The following is a 27,942-nucleotide window of genomic DNA, read 5'->3' as shown; positions in this document are numbered from 1 at the left end:
TTCCATCAATGATGCCAATGCGTAAAGGTGAAATTCAGAGGGAACTCTTAGGCCAGAATATTATCCAACAACAGAAGACTGATAATGCAATAATTCACAGATTTTATACCGAGAGAGATTGAAATCGATGGCAAGCAATAAGAAAAATCGAAGAAAATGAAATCAGGGTTTAGTTTAGAAAGTTGACCTTCGATAATAGGTTGAGTGAGATCCATGGCAGTCATAATAAGAGAGGAAGGTTAGAGAGAGAAATAAATAAAGAGAAGAAGATGAAGAATAGGGTATTTTAGTAATTACATATATGGTGGATCAATTTTTGCCTTTTTGACCGGTCAAACAGCTGACGTGGCACATTGACTTTGCGTTGACCGGTCATTTTTACCGGTTGTACACCATATTGGGAGGTCACCCATAAGGTCGTATATATTAGTGAGATAAAATGAAGGTTGTACACCAAAGTGTGAAATGGTGCAAAGATTATACACCATTGATGAAATTTATCCCCAAATCTCAGTCTGTAGTCTATATATATATATATAAGACATTTTAGTTGAAAATAAGGACCTCATTATTTTTTCATCTTCTGCAAAATTTGAAGTGAGTGCTTTATACATATTTTTTATTTTATTTTATTCTGGGATGATTTTATTAAGGATCAACACTATAAGGAAGATTTTGGAGCAAGAGCTCATGGGCGTCTCCATCCCCCAGTTTTATGCCATGTATTCTTAATGTCTCACTGGTCGTGGGCTTCAAGTCGGCGTAAGAAACACTATAAGGGGACAGGGTTCACTTGGTGTCACTCTGGGCCAGTTGTCGAGACTAGTTTAAACGATCTACCCTATAGGAGAGTCGGGTATCCAGCCTTTGGAAAAGGAGATAGATGTCTCTGTTGGGCTCGGGAGTTATCCCATAGTGCGGATTCTTGGTGAGGCAAGGTTTAACCACAGGAGTCCCTCCGGGACGGAATACCGACGGACGAATTGATGGGATGCTTGAAGCTTAAAGAGGATAGATCCTATAAGTTGGCTGGTCGAAACTCGGGGAAATCTCAGCGACACACAGTTGCTTATATAAAAAAAAATCTTGGGCAATTATAATGTGTACGTGTCAGGAATTTTCACATGCACCTTAATGAGCAAGTGAATTTGCTCATTCACCGTTAGATCTAGGTTTATTAAATCTAAGCCTCGTGATGTTTTGAATCTACACGTTATGATTCTAATAAGCCTAGATCTAATAGTTAATGAGCAAATTCTACATGCTCATTAAGGTGCATGTGATAAAGACTACATGTACCAACTCTTCCAACGCCTTCGCTACCAACACCGTAAAAATTGAAATAAACCATCAAATAATATTGTTGCATATATTTTTATATGTATTTTTATTTTCTCAAAAATTTTAATATATATTTTGGCTCATAAATTTCAGTAATTATGATACGTACACTTGGACGGTCAATATATCATTATCATCAAAATAGGGTCTTATACAACAACAACAAAGCCTTAGTCCCGAAATGATTCGGGGTCGGCTAACATGAACCATCATATAAAACCGTGAAAATCAAGTCGTGTCAGCGACACAGATTCGCTCCCTCCACTCCGTCCTATCCACTACCATATTTTCCTCAATTCCCAATAAACTCATATCACTCTCGATCACCCTCCTCCAAGTTTGCTTAGGTCTTCCCCTACCCCTCACCACTACATCCCTTTGCCACTCTTCGGTTCTCCTAACCGGCGCATCAAGCGCTCTACGTCTCACATGGCCAAACCACCTTAGTCGGTTTTCTCTCATTTTATTCTCAATAGATGTAACCCCTACTTTTGTCCTAATTATTTCATTACGCACCCGGTCCTTTCTCGTGTGACCACACATCCATCTCAACATACGCATCTCCGCCACCGACATCTTATGGATGTGGCAGTGTTTCACTGCCCAACACTCCGTACCATATAACAATGCTGGTCTAATTGCCGTCCGGTAGAATTTTCCCTTCAATCTATTAGGCATGCCGGGATCACAAAGGAAACCCGTAGCACTCTTCCACTTCGACCAACCAGCTTTAATCCTATGGGCAACATCTCCATCTACTTCTCCATCCGTTTGGATAATAGATCCTAAATACCGGAAGCAATCCGAGGCCTGAACAACTCTCCCATCTAGGGTGATTGTCCCTGCCTCCCTACTCCTACGGCCGCTAAACTTACACTCCAAATATTCTGTCTTACTTCGACTCAACTTAAAGCCTCTAGATTCTAGAGTTTGCCTCCATAGTTCCAACTTCATCTCCACTCCTTCTTTCGTCTCATCAACCAACACAATATCATCTGCAAACAGCATGCACCATGGTATACCATCTTGAAGTGAACTTGTTAGTTCATCCATAACGATGGCAAAAAGAAATGGGCTTAGTGCGGAACCTTGATGCACTCCAATCGTAATAGGAAACTCTTCAGTTTTCCCAACACTAGTACGTACACTCGTGCATACTCCCTCATACATGTCCTTTATGATGTCAATATATTTCCGCGAAATGCCTTTCCTTATCAAGGCCCACCAAAGTAGATGGAGATGTCTTATGACATGAACCAAAATAGGGTCTTATATGTATTATTAATTTTTATTTTTAAAGCAAAAAAAAATATTATTTTTATTTTTGGCATAATATCATTTGGATCCTCAAACTAAAGTTGAGAGTCAATTAGAACCTTAAATTATCAAAATCATCAATTAGGCCTCCAAACTAAGTAAAAATCATCAATTGAGCCCTCATCCTAAGCAAAAATCATCTCATCGAAAACCATTCGGTTGAATAATTTCAGACTCTCTTTCCTAAATCCATTTTGAACCAATACAGAGATCACTATAGTCCATGCAAATAGTTACAGTTTCTGATTTTAGGATAGTATAAGGGTTAAGGTGCAAAAATACCCCTAAAGTTTTGGGCCAAGAGCAATTTTACCATTAGCGTCTAAAATGGTGCAATTTTGCCCCTAACGTTGGAAGCCAAGAGCAAGTTTACCCCTAACGTTGATAAATTGGATCAATTTCAGACACTGTTATAAAACACAGATATTTTTGTTCATTATTCTGTACCAATTACATAATAATTCTTTCTAAAAAAAGGATGTCATGTTTTTTATAATTTAATAATAGAATTTGAGATTAATATTTATAAATTCGGTGGATTTTTTTGAATTTTTTTTTATTTTTTTTCTCATCCCAACGAATGTTTGTGATTTGTTACTGATAAAATGACACACGTATGAAGTGTAAATAACAAGATTCATGACCAAAAAGACAGTTTGATGAATTATTTCTCAAATTGACCCAATTTATTAACGTTAGGGGTAAAGTTGCTCTTGGGTTCCAACGTTAGGGATAAAATTGCACAATTTTAAACGTTAGGAGTAAAATTGCTCATGGCCCAAAACGTTAGGCTAATTGGCTTTCAAATTTTAGTTTAGGGATTAAAGCGAGTGTTATGCTTTATTTTTGAGAGGTCTTATATTATTAAGTAGTACCAAGTCAGTAGGCTTTGGAATTTAGTTTGAAATGATAGACGTTTATGGCTAAGATTTCTGACTCTGTTCCCCCATCGTTATCAGTCGAGCATGTTCTTCAATTTTTTATTTTATTCCCATTTACACAGTTTTTGAGGGAAATGGATTCATTCATTCTTAGATTAATGGAATCAAAGTGAAGTCGATTTTAATTTTGACAGTGACTCAGTGAGTTGAGTAAAACGAGTAGCCATGGAAGTGGGTTTTCAAGTGCAGAGAATACCCAGTTGCAGAACTGTTTTTCTGGAAAGAACACAACTCTTAAAGATCAAGCCATTTCTCGGGTCTTTTCCTCCTGCTAAAACCAGCAATTTTACATCTGTAAGTACTTTTTTTCCCCTAAATTTTGCTATTGATTTTTGGGCTTTGCTTTGATTGGATGAGTTTGTGGCTATTTGATTGAATTGAATTGAATTGTTATTGGTATTGGTGATTTGATTCCCAATTGTAAAATGTGTGCTCCTTTTTTCCCCCTTTTTATATTGATGATTGTGTAAAGTTTTCAGCCTTTTTGCAGGTTCTTGAATTTGTTCATAGTTGGGTACTGTATGCCTTTTTGTTACTGATTGAGTTTGAGGCTTTTACTTTTTGGGGTCCCATTGGCTTCTTTTTTTTTGCTTTGATTTTAATTTTAATTTCAATTCTGATTCTGCTGTTTAATAGTTACTTCCTTCCCTCTTTTTTATATGCCGGTTTAAAGTTTATCTTATCAATTTGTTCGAATTAAGGGTCAAAATGGTCCCCGAAATTGGGAGACATGATCAGTTTAGTTCAAATCAAAGTTTAGCTATCAACTCGGATGTGAAGTTGGTAATATTTCACAAATTAGTCCAAATCCCTTCAGTTTCGATAGTAAAAAAATTGTTAAATTTGGGCTAATTTGTCAAATATTACCAAATTCGGGGCTGAGTTGATACCAAAACATCCATTTAGGCTAAACTGACCCTGCCTGCCAACTTCAAGGGCCACTTTGACCCTTAATTCCAATCAGGGGCGGAGAAAGGGGTTGGGGCTTGGGGGCCAGGCCCATCCGCCACCGGAAAGGGGTGGTTTCGGTCCATCTCCTGTCTCCGGAAGATTAAGGTTGGGATGGTTAATTAGCTCATTGAGTTTGTATTTAATTACAAAATCCAACTTGATTAATATATGATAGGGGAGGCTTGGGGGCTAGGCCCATCCGCCACCTGAACCACCCCTCCTAGGGGTGGTTTCGGGACCCAATCTTACTTTTTGTAGTTCAAATCTAGCTTAATTTTGAGAAGTTTTACATTGGTATGGAAAAACCAGCAAATTTACATGTGTAAGTACTTTTTTGTCCCTAAATTTTGGTATTCATTGCTTTTTTTGCTTGGATTGGGTGAGTTCGTGTTGGTGGCTATTTGATTGAATTGAATTGAATTTGATATTTGATTCCCAATTGTAAAATGTGTGCTTCTTTTTCCCCCTTTTATATCGATGATTGTGTAAAGTTTTCAGTTTTTTTGCAGGTTCCTGAATTTGTTCATAGTTGGGGTTCTGTATGCCTTTTTGTTACTGATTGAGTTTGAGGCTTTTGCTTTTTTGGGGTCCCATTGGCTTTTCTGCTTTGATTTAATTTTAATTTTAATTCTAATTCTGCTGCTTAATAGTTACTTCCTTGGTTCTTTTGCCGGTTTAAAGTTGATCAATTTGATCGAATTAACGGTCAAAATGGCCCCTGAAATGACAGACACGATCAGTTTACCCAAATCAAAGTTTAGCTAGAAACTCAGGCAGTGACACAATCAATTTAGCCAAATCAAAGTTTAGCTATCAACTCAGGCCGTGAAGTTGACAAATTACCCAAATCCGTTCAGTAAAATTTTGTCAAATTTGGACAAATTTGTCAAATATTACTAACTTCAGGACTGAGTTGATACCTAAGCATGGCTTGAGTTGATCAATTTGTTCGAATTAAGGGTCAAAATGTCTCGTGAAATTAGCAGACATAATCAATTTAGTCCAAATCAAAGTTTAGCTATCAACTCAGCCGTGAAGTTGGCAATATTTGACAGATTAGCCAAACCCATTCAGTTTGAATACATAAATATATGTTAAATTTGCGTTAATTTGTCAAATATTAACAACTTCGGAACTGAATTGATACCTAAACATCGATTTGGGCCCGCCAAGTTCTGATGAGCAATGGAAAGAATAATTATTTTTTGACGAAAGTTATGGACTTTATTGAACACTAAAATACCAGATACAAAACGACGGCAACACCATGGAAAATCACTGCCATATATCCCTAAGATTCTATTCCAAATCTGCATATTATCACTAAATATTGCCTATGATGTATGTTGCACGGAAACTCTTCTTCACTAGCGTTTCCGCGTTTTGTGTCCGTTTCCGTTTCCAATACCCATTCCTAGCTATATGTTTTTAGAAATAACATTTCCCGGTGTCCGTTTCTGTTGTTCAGCTTTCCAGTGGAAAAAATGCTCTGTTTTCTCTCTCTCTCTCTCTCTCTAAATCCAGTAGATAGCAGAAGCGACAGAAACACGCCTCATAGCAGCCACCACAGATTTGCCAAAAAGATTTATCAATAACCAACTAATAATTCTTCGCCAATGAATAATCTGTCTAGGAATGTTGCACCTTTCCCGAATCTCTTTCTGGACACCTTGAATTGCTGACCGGTCAAAATAGCCTAGGATCCGTAATACTGTTCCATTTAACTGTCCTTTTTTTGACAGCTAAACGATCTTGATTAATTAGTTAATTTGTTCCTAGCTGATGAATGGAATTAAATTATCGAAGTAAATAATCTATTCGATTTAATGCGTTCCATTTCAGCTGACTTCATGGAGCAACAAGCTCCCAACAAGTGGTTTTTCATTTGATATAATTGCCAGTGCAGGTTAGTAGCTCGTTAATATTTTGATTAATTTTTCCAAAAAAAATTGTTACGTTCTTAATTTTTTTTTTTGTCATGCAGATTTTGGTAAGAGGAGACGCAAAAAAATGCCGACTTTGAAGTCTAGAGGACCAACTCCAAAAATACCTGTAGGAACCAGCACCGAGAAAAGGGATTCGAAGGAAAATGCAAATAAAGAGGGTTCAACTACTCTAAAATCGAGTCAAAATGTGGATACATATAAGAAATCAATTAAAACCGAAGATGATATTGGTGAAGAACACGCAATTGAGTTAATTCGTGGTGTGGACGTTACAGAAGAAAAGATATCTGCAGAAGCATCATCGATGAGCAAAAAGTTGCGTGCTGCTAAAAGCAATCATACTAAGCAAAATGGAAGTGTCAATAAGAGTTTTATTGTGCCAGCTGATGAGGAGAGCGCGGGAACTGATGAAAAGGCAACTGAATTCGCTTCTATGCAAGTAGAAGAAAGTGCTGATACCGATGAAAAAGCAACTGAAGATTTACGAATAAGGCTGGAAATGGAAGAAAATTTGCGGAAGCGAGAAATTGAGGCGCTTGCTGAGGATAATTTCTCAAGGGGAAACAAATTGTTTGTTTATCCATCGGTGGTGAAACCGGATCAAGAAATAGAAGTGTACCTTAATAGGAGTCTATCCACGCTGAATAATGAGCCGGATGTTCTAATTATGGGCGCCTTCAATGACTGGAAATGGCAATCTTTTACTTTACGGTTGAACAAAACGCATCTGAATGGGGATTGGTGGGCTTGTAAGGTTCATGTTCCGAAAGAAGCATATAAAATGGATTTTGTCTTCTTTAATGACAAAAATTTATACGACAATAACGACAAAAAGGATTTCTGCATACTCGTTGAAGGTGGGATGGGCACAGATGAATTTGAGGATTTCTTGCTCGAGGAAAAACGTAGGGAGCAAGAGAAACTTGCAAGGGAACAAGCTGAGAGGGAAAGACTAGCAGAGGAGGAGAGGCAAAGAGAAGCGGAGAAGGCTGCAATGGAAGCGGATAGAGCACAAGCGAAGATTGAAACGGAAAAGAGGAGAGAAATAGTGCAGCAGTTGATTAAAAAAGCGGAAAGTTCTGTTGATAATTTATGGTTTATTGAGCCTACTGAGTTCCGAGGTGGAGATTTGGTTCGGTTGTATTATAATAAAAGCTCCAGTCCGCTTGCTCATGCTAACAACGTTTGGATTCATGGCGGATTCAATAACTGGAGTGGTGGATTGACCATTGTTGAGAATCTTGTGAGGACCGAAAGAAAAAATGGCGACTGGTGGTGTGCTAATGGTACGTGAGAATATTCAATTTCTTTAATTTAGTGGGGATTTACATATGAACATAGTTGTTAAAGGCGTGCCTTACGCAAGACTCAAGGTAGTGAGCCTTGATTGCACAAGGTGAGGCGCAGTTTGAAAGGCTTTCGCCTTGTGCACCTCGCCTGGGCTTCGGAGCCTGAATCAAGGCGCTCCTCAGTAGCATATACTGTTTTCACTACTTTTTTTTTTTTTACTGTTTTGTGTGATATAGGGCGAGCCTTGGCGCCACGGTAAACGTTGCTGTCGTGTGACCGAGAGGTCACGGGTTCGAGTCTTAGGAGCGGCCTCTTGCCAAAAAATTTGGCAGGGGAAGGCTTGCCCCCAATACACCCTTGTGGTGGGACCCTCCCCGGATCCTCGCTTAGCGGGATGCATAGTGTTCCTCAGGCGCCTTGCATTCCGCCTTGAGCCTATGCTCCAAGACCCCTTGTTAGACCACATGAGATGCCGATAAATCACACTCCTTAGCGGGCCATTACGTTAGTAACCTCGAAGTTGAGGGGTCATCAAGTGAGTAAAAGAGTGTGATTTACAGGCAGTTACGTGGTATTTACATTGGTCAATGGTCATTTGGACTTTTATGTTAGTGTATGGTAAAGTTCGGAGAATTTTATGTCCGGTTTTGAAGTCCAGAGGTCGTAATGTTAGTAACACCAAAGTTGAGGGGCGATGGGTGTACTTTACCCTTAAGAACGAAACAATTCCTGAACCTGTTGACTTTTTTCGGGTGGTTTAGATTGTGATTATGTGTTGAAATTGCTCAAATGTAATTTTACTGCTGCAGTTTCTATTATTAGAATCTTACAGTTCATAATTCGAATCGTACTTTTTGATTCACCTCTATTTCGAGCCGGATCTATAGGGCGAATCTAAATTATAACAGCATGTTATGATTCGCGATTCGAATCATACAATTCAATTCGATTCAGCTTTATTTCGAGTCGGATCTTCACCACGGTTTCATAAAAAACTTCAACAACACTAACTACTAAACTCACTCTCCTCTAGTCCGATTATTATTTATCAAGTTATCAACTCAAACTAGTTCCATTCCATCATTATCAAGTTGGCAACAAGGCAAAAAACAGAGACAGAAACTCAAACTCTCCATCTCCACTAAGTTATTAAACAAAGTTTGATTTGTGAATTAGTTTACTAGGATTGCATTTGCATTAGATTTGAATTTTAATTACTCGGTTTACCGATTCACGAGTCACGAGTCACGATTCACAAAATGAGGATTTCCATTCACAAGTCGAATCTCGATTTGACAACTATGATTTGTATCACTTGGATTAGTAAACTCTCAATAAATTCGTCTTCTGAATAGTATTTTTATTTTCTTAATTGCTCGCTTTCTGTGCATACTTTACTGAAATCTAGCGTTCAGTATTGGCACAAGGCATTACCTGTTGCAATTTTTTTTTCTGCAGTTTCTGTACCCGATCAAGCCGTTATCTTGGATTGGGTCTTTGCGGACGGTCCACCTCAGGGTGCCTCTACCTATGATAATAATAAACGGGAAGATTTCCACGCAATTGTCCCAATACCCTTCACTGAAGAATTGTTTTGGGTTGAGGAAGAACATCGGATATATAGGAGGCTACGGGAGGAAAGGAGGATAAGGGAGGAGGCGATCCGTGCCAAGGTCAGTTTGATTCTTAAATTTCAAATTATTGTATTAAGATAAAGCTTTTCCTGTTTGTTACCTCTAAAAAACATTGTGTTGCCCTTTTGGTACCTTCAACACGAGCACAAAAATTCAGGCGGTCCTAGTGAGGCGACTTAAATTGTAATCCGCACAAAACGAATATTGTTGTGAACTTGTTTTACAGTTTAAGAAGAGCATCTTATATTAGCTGCTAGTTGTAAACCTCCCTTATGGCCTAAATACGAAGCCCCCTAAAGTTTTCCATTTTGATCCCTTTGCCCCCCGAACTTAAGGGACAACCCATTAGCCACTCCAACTCCCTGAAACTGGTATACACGTCTCTTATTTTTCCTCAATTGGAGAAGATGTTGACCACTTGTCTTTCGGTTGACTTCCCATATGCAATGTGGCTTTTCCCTTACAAGAATTTATCCCTTAGAGCATATTCCTCTGTTCCATGATATTTGTCTTTCTAGAGAATTTTTTTTGTTCCATGATACATGACGTTTTGATTCAATCCATGCACATTAATTAACTTTTACCAAATATATCCCTATTTAAGTTGCCTTTTTATTTTAAGAATAATTAAAAATTAATTAATTGATGCAATTAATACAAGGGTAACAAAGTCTTTTTAGTTAAAATTAATTATATTTCTTAATTCTTGTGCCTTAACCTTAAAAGACAAATATTGTGGAACAGAGGGAGTATTTTACAGTAGTCTCTCTAAACTCATACACACTTTGAAATACATCCCGAAAGGCCACGTTGCAACTTTTTGTGAAAAGAAAAGCCATATTGCGTATGGGAAGTCAACCGAAAGGCAAGTGGTCCACACATGTTAACATCTTCTCCGATTGAAGAAAAATAAGGGGCACGTTATCTCACTTTGGGAGAGTTGGCGTGGCTAATGGGTTGTCCCTTAACTTCGGGGGGCAAACTGACCACAATGGACTACTTTAGGGGGTTTCGTATGGTTTAGGCCTAAATTTATTGAAAACTTTATCTCCATTGTTCTTTGTAATGTTTCAATTCCAAGTATGCTAAGTATCTCTGCTCTGTCATTATGTCGTTACAGGCTGAAAAAACGGCACGCATGAAAGCGGAAAGAAAGGAGAGAACTATGAAAAAGTTTCTGCTGTCACAAAAGCATATTGTTTATACCGATCCTATTGATGTTCAAGCAGGAAAGACAGTGACAATTTTCTATAATCCTGCAAACACAGTTCTGAATGGTAAACCCGAGGTTTGGTTCAGAGGTTCATTTAATCGTTGGACACACCGCAATGGTCCATTGCCACCCCAGAAAATGTTGCCTGCAGATAATGGTTCTCATGTCAAAGCCACCGGTAAGTTTTCCGATCTGATTCTATTATTCATCTAAGTAAACTTATGGTGCATTCGTTTCTTAACTTTTATTGTCTTCGTGCGTCTGTTATTCAGTGTCTTGTTTTTCTCCAATTTTTTCTCCAACTCAGGTTAAATTGTGTAGTAGTGATAATATGATTTTAGTTTTTTTTATTTGCATGAACTTCAGAAGTTAGCCGGGTTGTTGATGCTTCTCATTTATTTCCTTATCCTTGTAATTGACATTGGCATTATCACAATACATAGGTCACGTAATTCCAATACGAAAACATACCCTAGTAGTGATCTCTTAGCTACCTGAGGCTTTGTTTCGGTAACAGTCAACCATACAGATTTTGTAGGAATTTATCATGATGCCAATGGCAGAGCCAAAACAAAATACTCGGAGGGCCAATGGACGAGCATATGTTAAAAATTATTTTCGGGACTTAGCATCAGGACGGGTATTTCTGTCTCAGATTTCGTCACTGATGCCAAATATGTTACAGATTCTGAATAGAGTGAAATTGTCGACGGAAATTAGACATTTAGCAACGGAAGTTTCTGTTGGTAATTCTTTTTTTTTCCTCCTGGGAGTCGTTGGGTCGATGGACCTCCGTGACCCGCTGCCCCTCCACCGCTAATGATTCCATATCATATCAATCTACTATATTGTCAAGGGCTTGTCCAATTGTACACGAAGTTCTTTGAGAGTTTGGGGAGGATCTTTTATGGCCTAATACACTTGTTGCCCCCTGTATTTGGCCCAAAATTTCAACTGCCCCCTGAACTTTCAAAAGTTCCAAATGACTCCTATTCTTGTCCAATTGGATTCAATAACCCCTATTTCTCAATAAAATTTGTTGGATGCAGAAAATGCGATGCACATTCCGTCACATGTCAAAATGCTCGCCACATGTCAAAAAGGACATGGCAAATAGACATAATTAGGAACTTTTGAACATTCACGAGGCAGTTGAAGTTTTGGGGTTATTGAATCCATTTGGACAATAATAGGGGGTTATTGAATGCAATTGGACAAGAATAGGGGGTCATTTGAAACTTTTGAAAGTTCGGGGGGCGGTTGAAGTCTTGGGCCAAATACAGGGGGCAACAGATGTATTAATCCATCTTTTATTCTTTGCTATCTTCCTTGCTTTTCTAATGTCAGATGATTTAAACTTAATAGATGAATTCATAGAGTTTTTCCGCAGAAATGATTAGAATTGTTTCATTCTCATATGTTTTTTTTTCTCAGTCAAGGTTCCATTGGATGCGTACCTGATGGATTTTGTATTCTCGGAGAAGGAAGAAGGTGGAATTTTTGATAATAAAGATGGCATGGATTACCATGTACCCGTCTTCGGAGGAATTACGAAGGAGCCACCAATGCATATTGTGCATATTGCTGTAGAAATGGCCCCAATAGCAAAGGTAACTTTAATTCATCAAATTTATTAATCTATACAGAATGGCGGGTAAAATACACCCATGTCCCGTCAACTTTGGCGTTACTAATATGATGGCCCCTGAAACCTTCAAAACCGGACATAAAAATCCTTGAACTTTGACACATACTGACATAAAAGTCCAATGACTGTTGACCAGTGTAAATACGGGTTGACCACGTAAATGCACAAAAATCAACATATGACCTTCGGAGTTTGTCATATAGAGCTTGAATAAAAATTGGGCTTGATACATCATTTGCCCCTGAACTTGTCCAAAAAGCTTGATTGGTCCCCTGAACTTTCAAAGTGTCCCAATAGCCCCCTCAACTTACATAAAATGTTCATTTAGCTCCCTGAACTTGCACAAACTATAATCAACTGATCACTCGGTTGCAAATACGAAAGATGTATTGCACGCGTCTTAAAAAAAAGTAAAATGACCAAGATCGGGGTATGCGGTTCTAATATTAAAGAAGACGAGTTTCATAATTGAACAAGTAATAACTTCATTTTTAATCTATTTTTGAATTATGTAATAACATTTTAAGATGCGTGGAATACATCTTTTGCATTTAATGTACTTTTTTTCGACCGAGTGATAATTGATTACATTTTAGGTAAGTTTAGGGGGCTAACTGAACATTTTATGCAAGTTGAGGGGGCTATCGGTACACTTTGAAAGTTCAGGGGGCCAATCAAGCTTTTTGGACAAGTTCAGGGGGCAAATGATGTATTTAGCCTAAAAATTATTAACTCACAAGTATTATCCTTTTTCCAATCAACCTAAAAACACGGATGTTCGTTCTCTGTTTTCTTTGATTTGAGTCGAGTTTGTTTTTTAAGCAAAAAATAAAACTGCTTTCTATTAGGACTTAAAGAGTCCTTCCCTTAAAGGAATAAGGGAAAGATGGCTCCCGAGAAGGCTATTTATGCATGTTCTTTCCATTTATATAGAGAGAAATAGTACATTTTTATGGCATGATTAGTCACCATGAATGTTGTCTTTGTTCCCGACATAATTGGTCCTTTAAAAGGTTGAATTCAAAAACTTTTATAGACCGGAATCATTATTATATGTCCTGCTTGCTTGACAAGATAAGCGCCATTTTTAGTCTTATTGGATTTTACTCATATAGTTATATCTTCTACTATGTTCCCGTGAATAGGATCTCGTCACATGTCTTTTCACCAGAAAATCCTTGATTCCCTTGATTTTCCTGTTCGCCTATCCTTGAAGCTAACAACCTTAGTTCTCTTTTTGACCGGAAAGTTCTTAATTAATTTTATCGAATATGATTGTCCGGTTTAAATAGATAACAACTTTTTAAATACATAAGAATTCTTATTAGAAAAACTCGTAAGTTATAAAACTCCTAAATCTTAAAACTCCTAAACAATGAAAATCCTAAATAATAGAATATTCAATAATTTAAAACATTAAATAGATAAAATTCTGAAACTTTAGCTAAAAGATCTAAACCTGTATTGCAGTCCTAAGCTTTTAGTTGGTTCCATGCCATGGTATCGGGTCCTCTTGGACTAAACGGTCAAGGGTTCGAATCCTGGCAACCTCATTTATCGATGAATTTAAACACATGGTGGGATGGAATATCTATTGCAGGTTGGAGGACTCGGTGATGTTGTGACTAGTCTCTCCCGAGCTGTTCAAGATTTAAATAACAGCGTGGACATCATTCTCCCAAAGTATGATTGTTTGAACCTTAGCCAAGTAAGCTTCATTGCTGCTTCTTTATATAGATATTTCAACTTTTTTTTTGGACGACGAGTCTTTTTTTATGGCAACTGTTGATTCGTCTCAATTCCTTAATTTTATGTTTATAGTATTTGTATTACAAAGAATTTGCAAGACCAATTTTTTTATCATTTCCTAATCGGGTTAAAAATGCACTGTTGGTCACTGACTTTCATGGTTATCTTAAAATGGTCGCTCAATTTCAATGTCTCAGTAAAATGATTAAAATCATTCAACTTTGAATTGTCTTAATAAAGTCACTCTGGCTACTTCAAGAGCAAAAAGACAACGGAAAAGTTGCGTGGCTGCCACATCAGCCGTTGTCAACTTTCACCACTGACCTAAACGACATGTGCTGCCACCTGGATGACACGTGGTTGCCACCTATCTGACTGAAACTACACGTGTCAGCTAGGTGGCAGACACATATCCTTTAGGTCAGCGGTGAAAGTTGATTAGTGCTGACTTGGAAGCCATATCATATTTCCGGTGTCTTTTTGCTCTTGAACTCGCCGGAGTGACTTTATTGAGACAAAATTCAAAGTTGAATGATTTTAGGGTAAATTTCAAATAAAACCCATGTGGTTTCACGTGGTTTACTTTTTGTCAAAATGCGGATTGAGGTTTCACACTTTTAATAAACATGGACCTTTTGGATTAATGCTATTAAAACTATCTTTAACGACCTGAAAATGAACATTTTCAAGAATTAAAGTTGTTCAATGTCATATTTTCTATGAAACTACATTTTCGATTTTCGAAAATCATCTTTTTTGGAACTTTCTCTCTCTAAACATTAATTCTCTCTCTTTACCAAACATCATCTAAATAATCTCAAAATAAAAAAGTTGAAGAATTAAAGTTGCTTAGAATATTAGTAGTTCTTAAAATATGTCATTTTTGAAGTCGTCAATGGTGATTTTAATAGTATCAATCGAAAAAGTCTTTATTTTGCTAAAGTTGAAAACCTCAGTCCTTACTTTGAAAAATAGTAAATCACAGTCCTTTATCTGAAAATTAGTGAAACCACGGGGTTTTATTTGAAATTACCCATGATTTTATTGAGACAGATTGAAATTGTGTGACCATTTTGAGACAACCATAAAAGCTCAGCGACCAATGGTCCATTTAACCCTTTCCTAATCCCTTGCAAGAAAAAAAAATAGTTATAACACCGCACGTAGTCTGGTGGTTTTCAGTATGTGTACGTGCCAAACTATATATATTGTAAACTTGTTCTTGTTTTCGGAACAATGAAACAATTTGCTCAACGCTTATATGTGGCCTGATTTCCTAATTCATCAGATGTGAATGTTCTGAAATAGGTGAAGGACCTTCATAACCAGAAAAGCTATTCCTGGGGCGGCACGGAAATAAAAGTATGGTTCGGGAAGGTGGAAGGCCTCTCCGTTTACTTTTTGGAGCCTCAAAATGGGTAAATCAGAGAAGCTATTACTTCTTTTTTCGTTCTCATATTGTCTGTTCTGTTACTGCTACTATTTGTCCCGGAATATAATGCTAAATTTGTCATGGAACCACTTCAACTAAAAGCTCAAGCTGATAGTTTAATCTCTGACACACCCCCACACGCAAATGCCCCATGGGCTTGTAGTGTGTACAACACAGGCCCATCCCGCCATGTGTTCTTAATTCCACAAATTAATGAGGTTGTCAGGACTCGAACACTCGACCGTTTGGTCCAAGAGGCTCTAATACCATGTCGTGCAACCACTTTAACTAAAAGCTCAAGCTGATAGTTAAGGTCCAATCGTAGATCTTATATTAATCTCGGACAAAATTGATGTTTTTCTTTGGTGTTTTTACATAAAAAAAAAATTTAAAGTCCCGTACACAATTTCATGGAATTTTCAACAATTTTCGGCGACTATTGTGTTCAAGCCCACCTAGCTTCCCTCTGGATCTGTCCCTGATTCCGTATGCTGTTGTTGGCGCCAGATTTCAGAATGATTATTGATTTAAACTATTGCATTTACGAGTTCGTGCTTACCCTTGAAATCTTGAATGGATGCGCTTTTGTAATGATGAAAACTTGCATGATGGTATCGTTGTTAGTAATTTTGTAGTTTGCAGAAGGATAAATGAATATTTAGAATGAAACTTGACCTAATGATAGCTGCTCCGAGACACGTGTTTTCTAAAAGAAATGCATTCTAAATATATGCTTGCTCTGTTATCTGAACGGCTTGCATTATAGTTGATGTTGTTGTCGTCTTCCACAGTGAGATTTCGAGCAAGTATTTACTAATGTTTCCGCGTTTTCCCGTGCTCTTGAATGTTTGTCATGTGCCTTTTCCCGAATTTCAACCGCTGCATCTGCATTTAGAAACAGTTTACCGATTATCTCATGATGATTTCTCTTATACAGGATGTTTTGGACCGGTTGCATATACGGAAGTCGGAATGATGGTGAGAGGTTTGCATTCTTTTGTCACGCAGCTCTCGAGTTTTTACAACAAACCGGATTTCATCCTGTAAGCTTTTTTTATTAATTAAAAAAAAACTCCTTTCGACGCTTTAAGATATCCATGTTAATAGGTTGTTTATACTTGCAGGATATTATCCATTGTCATGATTGGTCTAGTGCTCCGGTTACATGGTTGTTTAAGGACTATTATCTGAATTACGGTCTTAGCAAAGCTCGGGTTGTCTTCACAATTCATAACCTTGAATTTGGGGCAGCCAACATTGGAAAAGCTATGGCATATGCTGACAAGTGTACGACTGTGAGTACTACTGATTCCTTGGATTTCGTTAGATGTCCTATATTGCGTAGTTAGGGGCTATATATATGGTTTCTTATATTTGTGAGTCAATTCTCCTCCTTTGAGGTACCTTTTGATAGGGCTGTAAATGAGTCGAGCCGCTCATGAGCGGTTCGGCGTGTTTGGCTCGATTTATAAACGAGCCGAGCAGGCTCAGTTATAGGTTATGAACACGCTCGTGAGCAAGCTTTCCATTGTTTTTTTAATAATAGAATTTCTATAAAGGGTAAATGTAAAACAACTTAATTTTGTGTAAACTTTAGTTTGTAGGTTCCAAAATTATGTATAAACAAATTTCAAAAGAACATAATTAATGAGTTGTTCGCGATCGAAAATTGTGAACAAAATTAATGAGTTGCTTGCGAGCAAAGCTCATGAACAAGACAGCGAGCAGCTCGTGAGTAGCTCACAAACAGGATGTTGAGCTTGAGCTCGAGCTCATCAATTTTCTGACGAGCTGAGCATGAGCAGGTCAAAGATCGGTTCGGCTCGATTACAGCCCTATCTTTTGAGGTGAGTTAGGACTTTATTTACATGGTATGAGGGCCTTGGTACTCAATATTCGGTCACCCATGAATATTTGCTTCATGCTCGAGATGGTTCTCGGGTTAGGGGCTGCGTTAGATATCACACATTGCTTAATTAGGAGGTTATATGGCTCCTTACATGAGACAATCATTCTCCTTTGAGGTTTCTTTGCGGCAACTCTTGATCTTCAGTTTTTCATTTACTAAATTTTTAAATATAAGTTCATTTTCTTTTGCCTTAGGCATCCTAAGAGATGGTTATCATGTTATAATCCTATTATGGCATAATTACATTTACAGCCCCTAACTTTGCTCTTACTTTCATTATGGCCCATGAACTTTAAAATCGAACATTATGCCCCTGAACTTTGCATTTTGCTAACATAGTGACCCCTTTTAACGTTGATCAAATTTGTAGAGCCAGTGGAAATGATATTCTAAGAAACTTTAATTCTTGAACTTTTTTGATTTTGAAGTCATTTAGATGTTGTTTGGTCAAGAAAGAGAAAATGATTGTTTGGAGAGAGAAGATTCCGAAAATGGTGTTTTGGAAAATAAAAAATTGGTTCCATGGGAAATGTGGTTGTAAACAACTTTTAACTCTTGGATTTTTATTTTATTTTTTTTTTCATTTTGAGATCGTCATTAGTCATTTTAACTTGGTTAACGGTAAATGGAGTCATTATGTTAGTAAAGTGTAAAGTCCAGGGACCATAATGTCAAGTTTTGAAGTTCAGACTTCATAATGGAAGTGCAAAGTTCAGGGGCGTGGATGTAATATACCCATATTATTGTGTGGTTTATATGTTTTACATGATTATAAAAGATATGGGATAAGGGTCAAATTTAACACTAACAATTCAAGCGAAGTGCGTATTTAGCCTTAACGTATGAAATGGTGCAAATTTAATTCTAATGTTTCCAAACAAGATCAATTTCAGCCTTGCGCTATTGAAAATTTGAAAAAACTAGTTTGACTGTTATTTAACTATCACATCGGACCTTCCGAACAAGTTTGTCGATAAATTGAAACAGTTCCTTACATTTTTTGTTGGTTTTTTTAAGGCCTAATACATAAATAACCCCTTGAACTTGTCCAAATGTTGCAACTGTCCCCTCCAACTTTCAATTGTAACAACTTACCCCTCAAACTTGTCCGATTGTAAAACATAACCCCTCAAACTTGTCCAATTGTAAAACATAACCCAAAATTGGGATTTTTTTTACCCCGTACTAGAAGCAACCGTAAAAACGTTTTCCCGGATTCGTATCACGCCATGAAATCTTCAATGGAGCTATTTCTCCACATAAACACCTTTTCACCCCCATAATATCTCTAAACTTTGAATCAAGAAATCACTAAAAAACGAATAGGAATAACAAAAAGAAGGCCGTTAGGTTGAAGAATAAGTTGAAGAATTGAGGATTTGGTTACTTAAATACTGATTTTTTTGGGTCCAAAGATCTGATTATCACATTCCACGAGCGTTGCAGCTTTTGTATTTCACGTGTTTCTTCAATTGCAGCCCATGTCAGCAATTTGGGGTTCTGTTTTACAATTGGACAAGTTTGAGGGGTTATATTTTACAATTGGACAAGTTTGAGGGCTAAGTTGTTACAATTGAAAGTTGAGGGGGGCAGTTGCAACATTTGGACAAGTTCAGGGGGTTATTTGTGTATTAAGCCTTTTTTTAACTATATTAAGAAGACATTAAATATTTTAGATAATTTGACAAAATAAAAATTGTGATCAACTTATATGTAGTAGATTTAGTTTTTAGCATTTTAACTGAATTTTTGTAATTTCGTTAGTAATACACTAAATATTTTAGACATAAATGATATTTGGGAGATTTGAAGTGACAGTTAAATACCAGTGAAACCAGTTTTTCTAGGGTTCGATAATGCAGGGCTAAAATTGATCTTGCTTGGAAACGTTAGCTTTAAATTTGGTCTTTATCCCTAAAAGATATAAATGACAAAAATGATAATCGTATCAAGCGATCTGTAAATCATGTTTTCGTGTCAGAAATTAACAGTGGAAGTAGCACAGTCTCATTTCTGTTCTGCAGTAGTATCTAACAACTTATTGTAACATCTTCAGGTATCTCCCACGTATGCGAGGGAGGTTGCGGGAAACTCTGCAGTTGCTCCGCATCTCCAGAAATTCCATGGTATACTGAATGGAATTGATCCAGATATATGGGATCCTTATAATGATAAATTTATTCCTGTGAGTATATAGCAATACCGTATTTAAATTTCTCGAGTAAATGTTCTTGAATTTAAAGTCCTTGTTGCTATTTCGGATTCATTGTTCTACATGTTTTCTCCGGTGCTTTGCCGGAGAAGTTGTGAGTAATGCCTGTGATTTAATTATAGGTTTGTTACACATCCGAGAATGTGGTTGAGGGAAAACGAGCTGCGAAAGATTATTTGCAGCAAAGGCTTGCCATAAAGAAAGCCGATTTACCTGTAGTCGGGATTATTACACGTCTTACACATCAAAAAGGAATCCACCTTATCAAGCACGCAATCTGGCGAACGTTGGATCGCGGTGGACAGGTTTGTTTATGAACATGCTCAACGAATTAAGGTTCAAATTGGCCCTCAAAGTTGGCATGGAGGGTCAATTTAACCCAAATCAATCTTTGGGTATCAACTCAGCGCTTAAAGTTGATCGAAAATGTCAAATTAACCCAAGATCAAATCAGCCCTGAAAATATAATATATTTTTTATACCTGAACTTTATCATGTTTATATTTTGATACCTGAAATATGTTTTTCTACTTAAAAACTATTATATTCTACGCAACCGCATAACGTTTTGGCTTCGATGTATTACTTTATGCGTCGGTGCAGAATATCTAATTTTGGATAAGAATTAATTGAATTTAGAATTTAATTACACTATATTATTTTAAATTTTTTTTTTTTGTTAATGAAATAATTATATTAGAGGGCGAGTCTTGGCGCAACGGTAAACGTTGTTGTCGTGTGAACAAGAGGTCACGGGTTTGAGTCTTAGGAGCGGCCTCTTGCCAAATAAATTGGCAGGGGAAGGGGAAGGCTTGCCCCAGTACACCCTTGTGGTGGGACCCCTCCCCGGACCCTCGCTCAGCGGGGACGCGTAGTGCGACCGGGCCGCCCCTTTTTTTTAATGAAATAATTATATTAAGTGGTAACAAGTGAGAAAAATAAATAGGGCAAATTATTAGAAGCACCCGGTTCTCCGTGTCAAATGGAGGACCTTCCATACGTATTTTGACATGTGTAACATGGACCCACATATATTATAAGAGGCTCCACTATTTTAATTATTATGTGGGGTCACAATACACATGTCCAAATGTGAATTGGGGGTCTTTCGAGTGACATAGAAGACCGGGTGCTTAATATAAGAACTCAATAAATAGAGGTAAAAATTGCACTAACAAAAGAAATCTCTCGAAGTAGGAATATGGGCCACGAACAATTAATTCTTAGAGAAACTCCCCGAAACAGGGACAGTCAAAACTTCACTGAACCCCTCAAAACAGTATTATTGCATTGACATTCTGCACTAACACATAAAGTAATGTGCCGACATCAAAGTGTTCTGCCATTGCGCATAATATAATAGTTTTTAAGGATAAAAATAGATTTCAGGTATCAAAATGTAAATATGATAAAGTTCAGGTATTAAAAATATATTATATTTTCAGGACTGATTTGATCTTGGGTTAATTTGACCTTTCCGACCAACTTTAACGGTTGAGTTGATACCTAAAGATTGATTTCGGCTAAATTGACCCTCAATGCTAATTTTGAGGGCCAATTTGAACCTTTTCGATCAAACATGTATTATTCTTCTGTTTCACCTGATACAATTCGTTTTCGCAGGTCGTATTGCTCGGTTCAGCCCCCGATCCTCGGATACAGACTGATTTCGTGAACTTGTCGAACCAATTGCATAATTTGCATAGTGACCGTGCCCGCCTTTGTTTGACATATGATGAACCCTTGTCACACTTGGTATAAATCTCTTTGAATGTAATTTACAAGTTTCAACTGTAATTTGATCCATACTAACTAAGCTTCGTTCTCTTGTTCGTTTTGTTAGATATATGCAGGTGCCGATTTCATACTAGTCCCGTCGATTTTTGAGCCGTGTGGGCTCACCCAACTTACAGCCATGAGATACGGTTCAATACCCGTGGTTAGGAAAACTGGAGGTGTGTTCCTACGTTCTTTTCGGGACATTTTGATATGTCGTATGAGTTGTTTTTAAACATAGAGTTTGGCGTTTGATAGACGGAAAACAATTTTAAAAGCGCGAATGGAACAGTCTATCAAGGGCCTAACGAAAAGTAAAAGCACCTGTGACTAGGAGGGGTGTTAATGAGCCGAACTGAGACCAGACCTAGGTAGGTTCGGCTCAGGAATCGATGAGGTCAGGCTTGGCTCGAGCTTGAGAGGACCAAAAATAGTCTCGGCTTGAAAAAAAACTCGCGAACAACTTGACTTGAATGTACGATAAGATGCAAAAATAACCCTAAAGTTGATGCAATTTTACCTCTAATGAGTTGGGTCAGTTTGAGAAATAACTCATCAAACTATACCGTATTTTGTACGTATTGGACAAAAAAATCCAAATTTTTCATCTAATTTAAAAGTATTAATCTTCAATTTTATTATTAAATCACAATAAATGTGAAATCTTTTTTTAGAAATAAATGATATGCAATTGGTGCAAAAAAGGAACAAAATATCACGGTGATGTTTGAAATTGACCCAACTTGCCAACATTAGGGGTAAAATTGCTCTTGGTTACTAGTGTTAGAGGCAAAATTTCACCATTTTAGATGTTAGGGATATTTTTGTACGTTATCCGGTACTCAAATTACTTGTTTTGATATTTTGTTACTTAATTCCATTATTTTGATGTAGGAAACACCAAATTTAACATATAATTTACAATAAATTAAAATGATATACATAGTTATAAAATTAAAAATTAAAGAAATATATATAGTAATTAAAAAATAATTGAGCATGTTTACGAGTTTTTAAGCTGAACCTTAAGCTCAAGCTCGTTAATGCTTGAGCCAATCCTGAACTCGAGAGAGACTATTGAGCCAAGCTTTAACCGAGCCGAGCTTGAATAGAAGTACGGAGAGTCAAAGTGACAAATGCACTACTTACAAGTAAGGGTTTTAAAACGAATTGTCGTGTCATAATCATAGTATTCTACATGATTGTATAAATACAAAAAGAATAAAAAATTTGTCAAATGGATATCTTTAATTCGGGTAAATTACACCCATGGCCAGTGAACTTTACCCATTTAACATTGTGGTCACCGAACTTCAATTCTTAACAGTATGACCATTGAACATTACACTTTTTAAGACCGTGGCCACTTAACGTCTCAAAACGACCGTTGACGGCCTCAAAATAAAATTCGAAGAGTTAATGATATTCTAAGGAACTTTAATTCTTGAAAATTTTCGTTTTGAGGTCATTTAGGTGTTTTTTTGGTCAGGAGAGAGATAGTGAATTTGTAGAGAGAGAAAGCTCCAAAAAATGTGATTTTAGAAAATAAAAAATATGGTTTCATGGTAAATATCGTTCTGAACAACTTTAATTCTTGAATATTTTCATTTTGAGGAATTAGTTAAAGTTCAATGGCCACCAATGTTAAAAAGAATAAAGTTCAGTGGTCATACTGTTAAGAATTGAAGTTCAGTGGCCACAATATTAAAATGAGTAAAGTTCAGTGGCCATAGGTGTAATTTACCCCTTTAATTCTGTAAATTGTAAATCGTATTGTCGTGTTAGATATTTACAGTTCTGCTTATAGGGGCTAGCTTTTTTTTTGCTGAAATTATATAATTGTTTGGGTATAGGACTTTATGACACAGTGTTTGATGTGGACCATGATAAAGAGAGAGCACAAGCACATGGCATTGAACCAAATGGATTTAGTTTTGATGGAGCTGATGCTGCTGGCGTTGACTATGCTCTAAATAGGTTAGTACATCCGCGGGCTTAATATCTTACTCCATCTGTTCCATAATACATGTCTTTTAAGGTTAAGGCACAAGAATTAAGAAAAACAATTAGTTTTAACTAAAAGACTTTGTTACTCTTGTATTAACTGCATCCACTAATTAAAAAAAAAAAAAAAAAAAAACTGCATCCACTAATTATTTTTTATCTATTCCCTAAGTAAAAAGGCAACTAAGTGGGGGTATATTTGGTAAAAATCAATTAATGTGCATGGATTGAATCAAAATGACATGTATTATGGAACAAAAAAAATTCTCCTAGAAAGACTGTATTATGGAACTGAGGGAGTAGTAGCTCCTGAACTTGACTCAAAAAGTCGATTTATCCTTGAACTTATAAAGTGTCTCGTTAGCCTCCTGAACTTGCTTAAAATGACCTATTGACCACCTTAATTTCTTTAAAATGACCTATTAGCCCCCTAAACTTGCTTACAGTGATCAATTGATCCCTTGAACTTGCTTAAAGTGATATACATTTCAATTTGTCCAAAACCAATTTTGTTTTGCTACGTGGACTTACAGAGTTAATGATGTCATTTTAAGCAAGTTCAGAGGGCTAACGAGACACTTTGTAAGTTCGGGGGACTAAGTTCAGGGAGCTCCTTACATCCAAGCTTTTCTTTATTGGAATGTGTTGTATTGTACTATTTGCAACTGTTTTGTCATACAGATGATTCCAATTTTTCCGGGTGAAATACACTCACGACCCTTCAACTTTGGTGTTTTTAACATGATTTATCTTTAAAATCGGACATAAAAATTTCTGAACTTTGACATATACTAACATAAGAGTCCAAATGACCATTGATCACGTGAATTGTCGGTAAATCACATTCACTTACTAACACGACGGTCCCTCAACTTTGAGGTTATTAACGTGATGGCTCCTCAAGGGGTGTGATTTCCCGACATTTCACATGGTCAACTGGTATTTATACCGGACATAAAAGTTTCTGAACTTTGGCATATACTAACATAAGTGTTCAAATGACCGTTGACCACGTGAATTGTCGGTAAATCACATTCACTTACTAACACGATGGTCCCTCAACTTTGAGGTTATTAACGTGATGGCTCTTTAAGGAGTGTGATTTACCGACATTTCACATGGTCAACCGACATTTATACTGGTCAATGCGGACTTTTATATTAGGGGTCATCATGTTAATAACGGTATGGTAAAGTTTAGGAGCCATGGGTGTGTTTTACCCCAATTTCCCCCTTCTAAAGTAATCTTCTTTTACTTGAAGAAAACATAGTTCCCTTGAACTTGGATATTCAATAGAAAAAAACATTCTGAGTACTTTCAATTCGGCACATCGACCCCTCCTCGACTAACTATAATTGTACACATTGCTTATTTCATTTGCATCTGAAATTATAAATTTTTATGCATATGTCGGTAGTGGCGGATCTAGAGGGGCAGGGGGAAAGCTGCCCCCTTACCTCCTGCCCTATGGCGGTCTGTGAACATCAAAATCTATTGCTCATTTCATTTGCATCCGAAATTATAAACTTTTATGCATATGCCGGCAGTGGCGGATCTAGAGGGGCAGGGGGAAGCCTCCGCCGTGCCCCCATGGTTCCGCCACTGTTAAAAGCTCATTCCCCTCCCCCCTCCTCTGGGTGTTTCGTTAGCTCTCGAACTTGCTTAACGTGATATATTGGTCACCTGAATTTGTTTAAAGTGGCGTTCATGGAGGACCCCTCGTACACATTTTGACACGTGTTGCAACCTCGCTTAATAAACCACAATAGCGGAGTTCTTATAACATGTGTGGGTGCATAATACACAGGATGGACCATTGGTCACTCAACTTACATGGTTGTCTACACGTAACTTCAATTTGTTTCAATAAAATCACTCGAGTTTTGTCTCAATTAGATCACTACGGCGATTTTAGTGATTAAAAAGGATCATAATGATGAGATGAGTGATACGTAAGTATGAGTCAACTCAGATCTCTGACTGAAACGACACATGCCATCCACATATGCGCCACCTGACAGCCATGTGTCAGTTATTTTTATGAAAAAAAAAACAAAATTTAGTTTTTTTTTCATAAAAATAAGCGACACGTGGCTGCCACGTGTCGTTTCGGTCAGAAATCTGAGTTAACTCATGCTCACGTGTCAGCCATAGTATCATTTTGATGTATTTTAACCACCGAAATCACTGAAGTGATATAATTGAGACAAAACTCAAAATTGTGATTTTATTGAGACAAATTGAAGTTGAGTGATCATTTTGGAAAGTTTAGTGACCAACGATGCATTTAACCCACATTACACATGGCAAAATATGTATGGGAAATGGAGGATCCGATGCTTCTAATAATTTCTCTTTAAAATAACATTTTCGTCTCCAAAATTTACAAAAAAACTCTATTATGAAAAAAATATCTCCTCTCCTCATCTCTTTTCTCACCATTTATGTTTTTTCTTACCGGTGTCGCCCCTCCTTTTGAAAATTTCTGGATCCTCCACTATATGCCGGTATAAAAAAATCTTCATTTCGACTGGAAAAGAAATGAAATAAGTCGTATACTTTTAATCGAGTTTGATGTTCACAGCCGGGACGAATCTAGGGGGTTTAGAGGGGGCTTGATCACCCACTAGTCGTCAGAAAATACCTAAAATTTTGTAGAAACTATGAACGGGGATCTAATTTTTCACGTAAAAACACTCAAAATATTAATTCAGCATCCATAAATCACAACAAGTCTCCGTGAATCCTGGATCCATCACTCTTCACAGAATCACAGCTACATGTCTTGTTAACGAGACGATGAAATAATACTGTTTTGCGATGGAATTTTCAGGGCGATATCGGCTTGGTACGATGGAAGAGAATGGTTTAACTCGTTATGCAAAACCGTTATGGAGCAAGATTGGTCTTGGAATAAACCTGCTCTTGATTACATGGAGCTTTACCATTCAGCTCGCAAGTGAAACTAACAAATTACACAGAATGTATATGCACACCATTTGTACAGCTTTAGCACTTAGTTACGTCCGTGAACACGGATTTTTCCGACTTTTATGTGATTACGGATTTTTTCGACCCCAGTGATAAATTCCCCGCTTTAAATAATAGGAGGTATCATACTTTCATTAGTTTAGAGATTGAATTTACTCTTCTTCCCTTCGTGCACAAAATGTATAAAAAGTACAAATATGTAATTAAACCGAGAGCTCGTTTAATTCAGTTTGTCGTTTGCTATTAATGTTGTTGCCGGTAGCTGATTTTCCTTCAGAATTAGATTTTAACAACTGTTTTTAAATCCTAATCTAACACTTCGGGTAAATTACATACGTGATGTACAAATTTTATCCTTTTTCACAACATTTATTTTGCACATAAAACTGTGCAACTTTTTGGTGATCTCTCACTAAAGTGTACATCCGGTAATTATGACTGGTCAATGCGAAATCAACACGACAGCTCAACAATTTGACCTCCTTAAAAGTCAAAATTGTTGGCGTGGTGCGTTAACCGGTCAATTTCAGAGAGGTCAAATTGCTAATGTGACGCGTTGACCGGTCACAGTTACCAGTTGTATATTTTATTGGAAAGTCACTAAATGGTTGTACAGTTTTGTGTGTAAAATTGAAAGTTGTACACCTAATTGTGAAATAGGTAAAAGGTTGTACACTACGTATGTAATTTACCCCTAACACTTCATATGTATTGTTTGGAATAAAAAAATAAATCAAACGAAAAATGAATCGATTTATATCAATCCAGTTTTGCATTAGTATGATTCTTGGTAAAACAGTTGTCGTGTTATGTGATTTATATATTTCACATTATTATATTTAATTGAGATAATGGTCAAATTTAACCTTAAAGTTTCAAATGAAGTGTAGATTTAGCCCCAATGTATAAAATGGTGTAAATTTAATCCTAATGATTCCAAGTAAGATTAATTTTATTCGCGAGCTATAGAATATTCGAAAAGACTGGTTTGATTGTTATTTAACTGTTACATCGAACCTTTCAAATAAGTTTGTAGATAAATTGAATACACTAAAAATCTTGGATATAATTTGATCTTTAGTATCGCGTTATTCATTTTATCTGTAGTCGAATTTTGTATTTTTAATCGTTCCAAAGTAGTCCACACATAAATTTTAACATATTATTTTAGTTAGTCCACATCAATTTTAAGGTCATTAAGTTTGTCTTAATCGATTCTTTAATTTCTCCATAGTAAAATTTGTTTTATATTTGTTTGAGTTTGTGCTGTTTAACACGAACCCGAAAATGACACGACACAAACACGACTCGAATAATTATTTGGTCAGCCTTTCAAATTATGATTGAAGTCTCTTATTCGGCCTTTTTTTACTGATCACTCACCACTACTTGTTTTTTAGTGTTGTAGTCAAACACCGAAAAATATTTTATTTTCCAACACTCAATATTCCTTAACCCAATATTTTTCGATAAACAAACAAAATTTTAGGGTAAATTACATACGTGGTATACAACATTTGTCGTATTTCACACTTTGGTATACAACTTCAATTTTAGACACAAAAGTGTACAACCTTTTAGTGACCTC

General features: G+C 36.8%; 1 protein-coding gene across 1 annotated transcript; it reads left to right on the top strand.

The window, feature by feature from the left end:
- Positions 1-3,545: 3,545 nt before the first annotated feature.
- On the top strand, positions 3,546-26,601 carry LOC136234042 (starch synthase 3, chloroplastic/amyloplastic). Its single transcript, XM_066023796.1, has 16 exons — positions 3,546-3,893; positions 6,393-6,456; positions 6,535-7,782; positions 9,245-9,459; positions 10,541-10,811; positions 12,068-12,243; positions 13,882-13,989; positions 15,339-15,448; positions 16,400-16,505; positions 16,587-16,757; positions 19,428-19,556; positions 19,706-19,888; positions 21,207-21,338; positions 21,427-21,538; positions 23,213-23,336; positions 26,197-26,601. Exons 1-16 carry the CDS (start codon positions 3,765-3,767, stop codon positions 26,324-26,326), a joined length of 3,408 nt encoding a protein of 1,135 aa, XP_065879868.1. The 5' UTR covers positions 3,546-3,764; the 3' UTR covers positions 26,327-26,601.
- Positions 26,602-27,942: the final 1,341 nt, after the last annotated feature.

This window comes from Euphorbia lathyris, chromosome 6, assembly GCF_963576675.1.
Source record: "Euphorbia lathyris chromosome 6, ddEupLath1.1, whole genome shotgun sequence".
Lineage (NCBI taxonomy): Eukaryota > Viridiplantae > Streptophyta > Magnoliopsida > Malpighiales > Euphorbiaceae > Euphorbia > Euphorbia lathyris.
This window is presented reverse-complemented; position numbering and strand designations above follow the sequence as displayed.

Excerpts from the sequence above, each read along its gene's own strand:
- LOC136234042 (XM_066023796.1), top strand. The coding sequence starts at position 3,765 with ATGGAAGTGGGTTTTCAAGTGCAGAGAATACCCAGTTGCAGAACTGTT. Across the intron at positions 3,894-6,392 it reads AAACCAGCAATTTTACATCT|CTGACTTCATGGAGCAACAA; the intron begins GTAAGTACTTTT and ends GTTCCATTTCAG. Across the intron at positions 19,889-21,206 it reads CGTTGGATCGCGGTGGACAG|GTCGTATTGCTCGGTTCAGC; the intron begins GTTTGTTTATGA and ends TCGTTTTCGCAG.